Source organism: Nipponia nippon, unplaced genomic scaffold (genome assembly GCF_047370975.1).
Source record: "Nipponia nippon isolate SJK-2023a ecotype South Korea unplaced genomic scaffold, ASM4737097v1 scaffold_6, whole genome shotgun sequence".
In the NCBI taxonomy this organism is placed as follows: Eukaryota; Metazoa; Chordata; class Aves; order Pelecaniformes; family Threskiornithidae; genus Nipponia; species Nipponia nippon.
The window spans coordinates 50,429,301-50,440,483 of NW_028262380.1; the positions used below are offsets into that span (position 1 = coordinate 50,429,301).

Genomic DNA, 11,183 nt, shown 5'->3' on the forward strand with positions numbered 1-11,183 from the left:
ATAGTTGGCTAGTTGGTATGCTTGTCTGGCCATGCCATGCACCTGATCAGCACAATCTCTCCTGTCCCCTTATTAAATTCCTTTCTAACTTCCCTGGGTGAGGGCTCTCTATTCTGTGTCCATGAGCACATATGGGGACAGCAACTGGAGTCAGACTGTGGGTCGGAGGAGCTGCGTGTCCACGGTGCAACATCTGAAGTGGGGAGGGGGGTGCAATCGCTAGTGAAGATCAAGCTGGACTAGCTAGAGAGCAGATGAAGTGGCCTGGGAGAAAAGGGCTGTGGGGGTCTCTAAGGGCCAGCTCAGGGTATCAGAGCACCTGGATGTCTCCAGGAGTGAGAGCACGCGGCTGTAGGACCAGGGGAGCCCTGGCCAGTTGTGTGTCTGAGCGAGACTGCCTGTGCCGGTGCCAACTGGAGTGGGGCTGCAGCCTCAGGGGCTCCCATCTCCAGGTGCCAGCAACTGGGAGAATGGCATCCAGGGACCAGCAGTTACTGGGCAGATTGAGTGTCTGAGCCCAGCAGCTGGAGCGATCCACCATGTACGTACACGTGTGTGTCTGTGTGCGCATACAGGCCGTTGGTGCTGTCTATGTTCGCTTTAAGTGCTGCGTGTCTGTGATCTGTGTGGCCAGACGTGCAGGTATGCGGTGTGTATGCGTGCTCTGTGCCTACTGGGAATACCTCTTCAGCCTCATGCGTGGTTGGACCTGGCAGGATGGAGCTGGAGCAGCCTCACCTCCCGTCAGCTGTCAGATCTGGCATGATATGCTTTCCTCTAACACTGGCCTTCCTGCTGGAGCTTTTGTGTAGTTAGCAGGATGCTTATGCCCACACAAGAGTGCTTTGTCAGCGATTTGAAAAGGATACAAAGGAGTAAGTGCCTTTGAAAAGTTTTATTCTGCACACTCAGTTTCAGAAACGTTTACACAAACTACAGAAACCAAATCAAAGCAGAGAGTTGCAAAAGTTTCCTCTTCAGGCATATGAGCAGCCTACTTTTCATTAATTCACCTTTCCTGTGTCCAAAAGCAGGGCATTGCGCTCCCTCATCTTGCCCAGATGTTGAAGGACTGAAAGGACCTAATTTTCGGTCAATGTTGTTGAATTACTATCATACCCACACTGGAGCATTCCCTGCTCCTCCCCGCTCCCCCCCCACCTCCTTCAACTCTGGAAACACCATAAAGCCTCCAAGAACAAGGTGATGATTTCTGGCCTGTGGGAGCATGTCCACAAGAGAAGACCTGCTCTACGAGCAGCAAAGCCAGCCCAGGGCAGGCAGGCAAGTTTCCATCCCGTATTTCAAGAGGGAACAGGTAAAGGGATTTGCTCATAGATACTGGCAGGTCCCAGGGAGAAGCTGTTTCACCTCTCATAGCAAGGTACCAGCCACTCAGCTCATTCAAAACGGCTGTGGTTCAGTAGCTGGATCAGGCGTGGACTTGTGGAGTCCCGAATCAGGCACTTTACTTCCCCCCAGGCCTGCTTTCAAAAAATGTGCCTGTCTGTCTTTAAAAAGCAGTCCAAGCTCTCCTGAATATCAGTAAGCAACAAGGTTCTCCAGAGGCTGTTCTGTCTTCTGCCTTGCTCAGATGAAGTGCTATTTCCTCCCTGTGCTTTTCAGGTTTTCTACCAGGGAAGGAGGCTTTTTGGTCCTGTAAGCAGCAGTGCCTGGGATCCGGGCCCCTCTGATGGTACTGATGTACGGCAGAAGGGGAGGCTCCCGCACCACCAACGCGGTGCCCTTGGGAGTATAGGCTCGGAGCAGCAGTTTCTCTTCTGCATGAGCTGTCACTGCCACCCAACCTGCACAGCCAAAAAAAATGCAGACAGTCAGCAAAACGAGTGACTACTATCAGAATGAGGGTTCTGACGCAAACTCAGTGCCTCCTGTGTTGGCTCAGAACCTCAGCTACCCAGGTGGGATTCTTTGAGAAACCAAGCTCAAAGGTAATATCCAGCCCTTTCCCAATAGAAGGCGGCATCTAAAGCCACATCTTACTCTCCCCAGACACGGGTCTTTTCTGGTGAACTTAAGAGGGATGGTGGGAACTACCAAAACCACAATAATAAAACTTTCCAGTCCATGGCCCTTTCCCTCTCACCTGGACAGCGGACAGTGTCACAGCCATTCCAGCTGCTGTGGAACTTGTATGGCAGCCAGAGCATAAAATATTCCAATGTGGTCATCCTGTACAAGCATGGTTGTCAATCTCCATTCTTGGAGGTTGCCAAGCCTCAGCCGGACAAAGTCACGGCTGCCCTGATTTTGTGTTGGTGACGGTCCTGCTCTGAGCAGGAAACAGGGCTTCATCCCTTCAGAGGCCTCTTCCCATCAATGTTTTTAGGATGCAGACCCTGCAAAGCAAACTAATGAAGAAATATTAAATTACCTGCAGAGGAAAGCTTGATATCTGCGACTGCCTCAGTGGTACCAATTCCTTTCAGTGTAATGTCCTGAGGGACAAGCGGGGGGAACTCTTTCATTCGCTCTTCCCCACCCATGGGAACCTAACATCAAAACATGGAGAAAAGACTTAAGTCGAGAGATGCTTCAGCACTCCCACCTTAAACTGGCAAGCAACGTACAAGGGGGAATAAAGGTATTAGGCCATTGTTATCCAAGTAAGAGCTGGCTTGAATACCTACAGGAGTTATTTCATGTTTGCCAAGAACAGAATCAGGATCACATCCACAGCGACCCAGCGGGAGCTCAGAGGTGAGCAAAGATGGAGTGCCCACTGCAGGACCCCGCTGCTGGCTCAAGCCAGCTGCCTTGATGTGAGCGACAGCGCTTGTTCTCGATCTGCGCAGGAAGGGAGCTGCCAGGACAAGGACAGCTCACCCCATCCCCCATCAATCTGCATGTGCTATACAGTATGTGGCAATACCAAGGGAAAAGTCAGACCACCAAAACATGCAGGGCTGTGCAGAGGACCCAGCAGGGAAAGAATAAGAAAGGTACATTTTTCAACTGCAATCTGTTCTGAAACCCCAGTCTGAAGTTTGCCATGGAAAATACCCCCATTGCTGCCTGCACTTTAAGGCTTTTCAAGAAAAGCCAAGCATCAGAGAGCAGAGGACCGCAAATCATCATCTTAGCCTGAATGCTAGAAACAGAAACTCGGCCGAAACGCATCATCTCGGGTGCTCTCTCCTAACACAGCTGTAGCCATGCAGTCTGTACAGGACCGTTCCACACTGCAGATCTCCACTCTCCCACTGCAGAAGTCCCCTGACATGGGCTGGTTTTCCCCACGAACTTTTCCCCAGCCAGGGCGCTTCACCAGGCAGGACAGCCTGCCTATCTGCAACCAAGAGCCCAGGACAGCACCTCCTCTTACCTTTAGTAACTCTTGGCCAGCGTGCTTCTCGTAGATGGCATCTGCGTTACTCAGGGTAGAAATGTGGACTGGCAACCAGTTAGAAGCCATGACAGAAAACCAGGCAGGCTTTTCTCCCTGAAATAGATGGCAAGAGGAGGGTGTTACTTATGATAACAGAAAAGTAGCCCTGATTTGCTCTCTCCTGCTCCGTTTCTTTCCTGCATGTTGAAAACCTGTTTGACTGATGCCCTGTCTTTGTCCAAGGAGAGGTCCTTGCCTCTGTCACTGCAGAGCAGCCAGAGTTCATATAAACACGGGAGCTGAGCCTTCAGGAGAGAAGCGTCCATGGCTTCACCATCCTGCCTCAAAGCACCCTCAACACCATATCCCCTGCCATCACATCTGCTCAGCTCAGGCAAATCATCTAAGGGATATCTTTGCTCAAGTTCAATTCCCAAGGACAAACTCGGTGTGGTTATTTAGCAAGAGAGGTGATGATCTGTTTGGCGCTTCTTTTCTTATCACTTTACCTTTCTAACATGCATCTCTCATCAAACGGTACTTGGTTCCAAGCTGCTCTCAAGCTATGCAAAGATCAAATGTGGAGCAATTTCAGCAGGCACTCTCATAACTTTTGCACTTAAAGCAAACAAGGTTACAGAGGGGAAAGACCTCTACAAACACTGCTAGCAGCCTGAAATAAGGAAACCCAAGTGCAGCAATTCCTCCAAGTTCCTCACAGATCTAATCTGAGGCGGGGGGTCCTCTATCATGGTCTGAGCACAACTGTCTTCCTTCAAGGTCTCTGGAAGATGTAGATAAGCAAGACTGATACAGGAATGGGCTGAGACAGATACTGAGAATTTCTGGGGCCTTAAATGTCCTAAATGCCCACTGTCTGCTGTCCTAAAATAGCCACAGCTGAGCTTGCTAGGAGCACCATTACATGGAGAATGGGCTTATAGCACAAAGCCTGTCAGCTCTGCTGCACTGGACACATCTCTCAGTCATGATCTCTCTCATCAGGAGGTGGTGTGACACTTCTTTACCCTGACCTCAGGTTCCCCAGGCTGCCAACACCAGCTGCATTCTCCACAACTCCCAAGAACAAAAATCATCCCTCACGACAAAACAACCCCTTGGGCAGCCCTGTGGCCAGACTGCCTGCCCTATCCTCTTCATCGTGTGAAAGGCCTCGTCCATGCTCACAGGCTGGCCTGATCTTGCAGCGTTTCTGCAGAGGGTATTTACTGCCAGCAAGATGTCACCACTTGTACCGCTGTCCTCCTTTGTCAGGGATGCGAATCCAGGTGCTTTCTCAAGTGCCTGACAGCACCCAACCAACATACCTAGTTCTTTTCCAAGACAGTATGGATAAAGACAGTTTTTGAGAATGCCCAAGACAGTATGGATAAAGACAGTTTTGTTTTGTTTTTTCTGCTGGGTTGCTCTCCTCACAAACAGCACTTTTTCTGAGTGATGCGTTATTCCTCTCTACTGCCCAAGCTGTGTTTTGGGCTGGGGCTCTGGATTCTCACCTTAACTATGATGGAGCTCTCCTGCCACACTGGTACACTATTACTTATAGAATCCTGTTCCCTTCACCTTTTTGCTTTTCTTCCAGCAGGTCAAGAGTGTCCTCAGCAAAGTACCAATTCAACATTTCTATAGTGATCTTGGAAAGCTGACTGAAACAAAGGAACAGCCATACACGCCCGTCCCAAAATGGGGAAGACTACTGAGAAAGGCATTATCCTAAGTGCTAGACCCATATCTGGAAGAAACCACCCCTTCCAGAGGAAACATCATGGGAGGTCAGCTCCACACAACTCCATAAAGGTGTATAGCATGAGCTTTCTAATAAATGGAAGAAATTGGCAGGGACACACACAGCACCTTTAAAAATATTTTTACAGAAACTAAAATACATGTACATTTAATTGCTTCCTTAGGCAAGTTCTTCAGAGAGGTCTGTGCCAGGAAAGAAAATGCCCATGCTTTTCTCTCTTGGCAGACAGCTTTCACAAAACACAGAAATGAGGAAAACCACCTATTTTCCCAGTTAATTCTGGCACTCTCCTTCTTCCCTCCCTTCCTGGTGCCTTTGTATGTTATGGGAAGCATATCAAGCTGAAGGTGTTTGTCAGCATTCAAAAGCAGTTACCATTCCACAATATAAAATACTGAAAACTGGTAACAAGTATCAAACCTTTCAATTGCAACTTCCCATCCCAACTCATTTTGACTTTATGCAGTGCTTTATTAACAGACTCATCATCTCAAAAGCAGCAAAGAAAGGGTCTGGGAAAGCTACCCAGAAAGCTTTTTACTGCATGGTACTACAACAAGAGATGAAGCAGCTGCTCACAAAATCCTTTCTTCCCTTACCTCTACGTAGTCTACACGTCCCAAGGCTGCTAAAAACAAGACCATTCCTGGCTTGAGAATGAAGGTCCGTGGAATGATGGCATGTGTGGGCAAAACCAGCTTTACTTCTTTCTCTGTCAGGAGATTTAAAACCTGCAAAATAAATTGCACTGCCATAACTCATTCCAGATGTTTCAATGGGGACAATGAAATTAATATTGGTATTACATTGCTAGAGGAAAAAGATCAGTGTGAGGAATGTCTAACAGAACAGTTCAATTCTGGTCCACGCAGTAAGTGAGAAACGGGGGGAGGTAGGGATGTCACCCGTCTCCACGGCAATGCAGGGTCCATAGCAAAGTAAAACAGCTGCCAGCAGCCTGCTAGACCACAGATTTGGGAATCCTGGATCTGGCTGGAACAAGCTCACACAAGATTTACTGTGCTTTAGCATGAGCGCAGCCATGTGCAGAACTGGCGACCACCTCAGGCTATGACATTTGAGTTACCTCACTTAGGCAGTGATGCAAAGTGCTGAATCATTACTAGCAGCAAAGCGAGTCTCAAATATCTCACTGAGAGAAAAGTGCTGGATCAGACTGTGAAACAACTAAAACTGCAGGATGACCAGCCTGCCCCACGGTGTGGATCCCCACCCCAGGCACCGCGAAACAAGCTCTCCCATCTGCGAGGGCTCCCAAACGCTCCTGCTGCTCATATTCCTCTCTTCCCTTTCATCTCTTGGCTTAACTGGCTCATCTGTTTAGGTGCTAACTTGTTTCAGTAAAATGATCCACCCCAAAGTCTACTGAAAAGCCGGCGACTTAACCAGCAGTGCTGCAGCCACAGCGGTCTGATTGCTTCCTAGAGAAGCACTGTTCAAACCCAGCTAAGAAACAACATGCAGGCACAGAAATTCAGCGCCTCGAAGGAAATAACTAGTCTCCAGGTTGATGGTGACTCTTTCCTAGAGACAGGGAACTGACAGCGGAAATGTTTCCAACTGTGCCCCCCATGCATGCAACAGTCATGCAAATACAAGTTTGTAGCAGTCTGGCCATGAGGATTAACCTCAATTCAGCATTAAAAGACCAAACTAACAAGGGTTGTGGTGCAGCCAGAACCCTGAATGCTCTTCCTGCGTTCACAAGCAGACAAGCTTTAGCTTGAAAGTCAGGGCAGCCTTCAACACCAGTTCTAAAAGACTGGGAGGCTTTGCCCTGCTAGCTGCAGGTTTTCTAATGTGTTTGGCAATGCTTACACCAAAATTTGAGAGTCATCAGTAATCCTTTTCTATGCTTTCCACAAGTTTGGCTTTGGAAGGAGTCATGAGGAAGCAGCTGAAAACAAACCTCCAAGGAACAACGACAAAAATGTAATTCCATCGCATGCTAACAGCCACGTTCCCTCTCTCTTCTTCCAAAATAAAATAAAAAAAAACCAACCTGCTCATAACTAGAAATCTCCCCTGCCAAAATCTGCCACATAGACCATCTACTTGTCCTCCAGCCAGATCGAACACTGACCGCAGAAACAAAATTTAATCTGAGACTTGGCATGTAGCTCTCCAAAGGCACAGCAATGATAACCGAAATCAGAAACAGCAGCAAGTATTTCTGGATGCAGGAAAGCCCACTTGTTTTCCACACTTATTCAACTCCAGAAGAGGGGAACAACACATCCAATCTCCAGTTACCAAATCAGGTCTCTAAGCTGATGACTGTCTTTACACTGGACACTAACTAGCTATCAGAGAGCAAAGTGCCACAGTAAAGTGGGTTATGATCTGGCAAACATATCTACTAGAAGACCAGTAGTTTTCTAGTGTTCATGAAAGCAGCATCTGCACTTGAGCCGTGCAGTCTCAGTACAGTTCTTGCACTTCCTTCTCTTCAGAATTTTCCTATCTTCTTGTACTTTTTCATCTTCCCAAAGAGATGACCTGCAGCTCTGCATAGATATCAAAGAGATCAAAAAATCAAAACACGACTTTTTTGGATGTGTGCACTACATCGGCACTGGCTTCAGAGCCATTGCTCTACTGAAACATTGAGGTACTGGAGCTATTAACAGGAACACTGCAGATCCTGTTAGCTTCAGGAAAACACTTTCTCAAAGATTTGGTTCAGTCACACAACGCTGGTTATCCTCCTAAGCTCCACCTTTTTCAGCAGACTGGCAGAGCTAAAAAAGTTCAAACTACTTTGGGTGATGCTGGTATAAACTTGCTTATAGCACGATTGCTTGCTTCCCTTCATTCAGATGTTAAGAAAGCTTGCTGACGCAGTCATACAGTTCCTTTGCAAAGATCACAGTATGCGCTATTCAGAAATGCAACAGCGTTAACACAATGAACCCTTCCCAAGTAAATACAAACCATATTTTAACACAATTGCCCAAAACAAAAGAATCCTAACGCCAGGACTGCAGCAGACATACTCTCTCACACACACAGCTAAGACGGAACAGTCCTCCCAAACCCTGACCTCTCAAAACACAGCACCACAGAGTACCTACGCAGTTTTCCTTTACAATCCCTGGAGTGTCAAAACACCAGCGAGCATCCTTCACTTCATTGTATGTGAACTCTTCCCTTTCCTCACGCTTCCTCAGGGAATGCCTGGGATCTTCATCTATGCTGTATGAGAGCATGTCAGGGTCAAAGTCAACCTCATGGCTAGACTTCTGGCGTTGAAATGTTCTTCCAACTCTGCCTGGATTGAAACAAAAGGTTTCCTGGTAATTCATTTATTAACTTGCTTTTCCTTCAATTAGACATCTGTCCCTTCCCTTGATTAAAAAAGATGCACGTTGGTAATATAAAGGTGATAAATATGCTATGTGGCTAGAAATTTGTGTGTCCAAAAGCCAAGATGCTAAGAAATTCCTTCTATAACTCTTGCTTAGCACTTCTCAAGCCTAAAAACCTTAGCAGGGACCGGATCACAGACACTTCATTATTTCCATTTTAGAGTAAAGCACGCTGCCTTCTTTTTTCAGTGCTTTAGACTGTCAAACACAGAATTATTTGAAAATCAGAGCTATCTTCTGGCAACCCTCTCTTTTGGATACATGCTAAAATGATGCACAACCGCTGTGGCCTGCAGCCAAAATGTCATTATTTAAAAATGAAACTTGTTTTCTTCCTTTGGGAATGAGAGATGGCCTATATTGCAATATCATTGTAAACTACTAAGCTATCTGAACTAGGTTAGCAAATGCCTGGCTGATGGGAGGCACAGTGCACAGAGGAAACCTCTGTGATGATACTACAACAGCTGAAAAACAAGTACTCGAAAGAAATACTAATGATGCTACTTACAGAGGAGCTAGAGGTCTTGCACCCAACTACTCTGGGAACAAAAACTGGCCAAAATAAAAGTTTTGAAATTTTCTATTGCTACTACAGATAGCATGTTTTTCCCATAATTAAATGGAAATGAGTTCTTTCAGAATGGGAAGAAATTACCTGCCAAAATCAGCTGGATTCTACAGCAAATTAAGGAGTTAACAGTCCTTTGTGTAATGCAGTATTTTCATCAGGGCAGAGAGGCAATACCTTTACTCAGGCAATACTCACCCACTAAGTAACCTTCCTTTTTAAGGCGATTAAGGTACTTTTTTTCTTCACTGCTTAGCTGATCTTCTGTTTTTGTTGCCTCCTCTTTCAGCCTCTCCTGCCTTCGGAATATCCTGTCACATGTAGGATTAATAATTGGAAATTTCAACAGGTTCAGTGTCGTTCCTGGAAAAAACAGAAGGCATGTTTGGGCTTCTGACTACCTGGCACATTTGAGCTCTGAGGAACAAGGAAAAAAAAAATTGCTTCTCCAGCTTTTGGGTGGAACTCAGTAACACAAAGTTGGAGGCCGAACTACAGGTGCTCCCATAAAGTACTAGCCTCCCCAGCCAGGGTGGTAGAAATGAGGCATCTATCTGCTTGAGATCTGTTCTCTGTGTGGTTTGATGAAACAGGTCTCAAAGCCAAGTGGTGCCAAGATTGACTTAACACACCCCAGGCAAGTCCCACCTCCAGGCAGCTTCGTTTGGCCTACGATGTTTTACAGGTATGCGCCAGTCCACCTCCAGGTCTCTCTCTAAACTGGAGGACAGCTCTGATCGATAGGGAGATGGCAAGGCATGCAGATCAGGTACCGTCCCCGCTGGCAGGGGAGCACACGGGCTGGCTCTGGTTTACCAGCCCCCTTAGTGCTACGTGACACACAGCACCCTCTGTGCAAGCCTCATGCCCTTGCCGCCCCAAGGAAGGCGATGATTCGAAGCATGGCGCAGCACTGGAGCTCACTGCCCATAACGGTGATGCTTCGGGGTGGCGGGCGCCCGTTCGGTGACAGGGGAGCCTTGCAGGAGGCCCGGGGCTGGCTGGCCTCCGAGTGCCCGACCCCACACGTGACCCCAGTGCGATGGGAAGAGCTGTGTCCCTGACCTGGCCAGGGGGAGACGGTGGCCCTGTTGACGGCGTCGCGGGCGCGGGACTTGCAGTAGTCGGAGCACAGCAGGGTGTTGAAGAGCGTCGACTTGCCAGAGTTGGTGGCGCCCAGCAGGTAGACGTCGCCGGCGCACCTCCAGGAGCGCTGCAGCCGGCTGACCAGCCCCTCCATGCCGAAGCCCGTCTTGGCGCTCACCAGGCGGACGTCCACCAGCGAGTCTCCGCGCAGGCCGGCCTGGGCGCAGGCCGCCTCCACCCGCTGCCGCAGCCGCCCCAGGTGGCCGGGGGAGTCGGCGGGCAGCAGGTCCACCTTGTTGCCCACCACCAGCAGCCCGGCGGCGGGGACGTCGGGGGCCAGCAGCGCCGGCAGCTGGGGCAGCACCGGGTCGGGCAGCTCCATCACGTCGAGGAGGTAGAGGAGGAGCGGGCCGCGGCCGTGGCGCGGGGGGCGGCGCAGGGCGGCGCTGAGCACCAGGCGGTGCTGCTCGGGCGGCAGCCGCAGCCGCAGGGCCCGGCCGTGGTGGGCCAGCAGCCAGCAGCGCTGGCAGACGGCGCCCCGCAGCCCCGCCGCGCCGGCCGGGCCCTCCGACAGGCTCTGGTACTTCTCCGCCGGGACGAAGCCCGGCGCCGCGTCGTCCCGGCACTGCAGCTCGGCCCCGCAGCCCGAGCAGCTCACGCCGCTCGGCGGCACCGAGGGGTCGGGCCGCCCCGCCGGGCCCCGCTCCCGCCGCTGCCTGCCCCGCTCCCGCTCCCGGCGGGGCACTGCCGCTGCCGCCGCCGCTGCCGCCGCCGCCGCCCCGCCCCGCTCCGGCTCCGGCTCGTACTCGGGGAAGACAAACGGCTCCTCCTCGCCGCCGGCTGCCGCCCCGCGCCGCCGCAGCGGGGCCCAGGGCCGGGCGCGCGCCAGGCGGGACAGGAGCGCGGGGGCCAGGCGCTGCATGGCGGGGCCGGCGCGGGGCTCGGCAGCCGCGCATGCGCGGCCTGCTGGGGGACGGCGCGCGCAGCCGCCCCGCGCGTGACGCCAGCAGCGTGCGCAGG

At 50.4% G+C, this 11,183-nt stretch overlaps 1 protein-coding gene across 2 annotated transcripts; it reads right to left on the minus strand.

Moving 5' to 3' along the window:
* Positions 1-885: 885 nt before the first annotated feature.
* On the minus strand, positions 886-11,101 carry NOA1 (nitric oxide associated 1). Of its 2 annotated transcripts, none has more exons than XM_009474878.2 (7): positions 10,143-11,101; positions 9,276-9,440; positions 8,213-8,409; positions 5,717-5,848; positions 3,347-3,463; positions 2,396-2,513; positions 886-1,808 (listed from the first exon to the last, which is right to left on the minus strand). In XM_009474878.2, the coding sequence occupies exons 1-7, from the start codon at positions 11,083-11,085 to the stop codon at positions 1,603-1,605; spliced, it is 1,878 nt and encodes a 625-aa protein (XP_009473153.2). In that variant the 5' UTR covers positions 11,086-11,101; the 3' UTR covers positions 886-1,602. The 2 variants fall into 2 exon arrangements, 1 of the variants encoding a protein (XP_009473153.2); XR_015700199.1 differs by lacking the exon at positions 2,396-2,513 and adding an exon at positions 2,108-2,372 and having other exon boundaries at positions 1,671-1,808.
* Between the last annotated feature and the right edge of the window lie 82 nt (positions 11,102-11,183).

What these genes read in the sequence shown, in the direction of transcription:
- NOA1 (XM_009474878.2), bottom strand. Translation starts at nt 11,085, where the DNA reads ATGCAGCGCCTGGCCCCCGCGCTCCTGTCCCGCCTGGCGCGCGCCCGG. An exon ending in GGATTGTAAAGGAAAACTGC is followed by an intron (nt 5,849 to 8,212) that starts GTAGGTACTCTG and finishes TTTATTTTGCAG; the next exon opens with GTTTTAAATCTCCTGACAGA. An exon ending in CTGGCCAAGAGTTACTAAAG is followed by an intron (nt 2,514 to 3,346) that starts GTAAGAGGAGGT and finishes TTTTGATGTTAG; the next exon opens with GTTCCCATGGGTGGGGAAGA.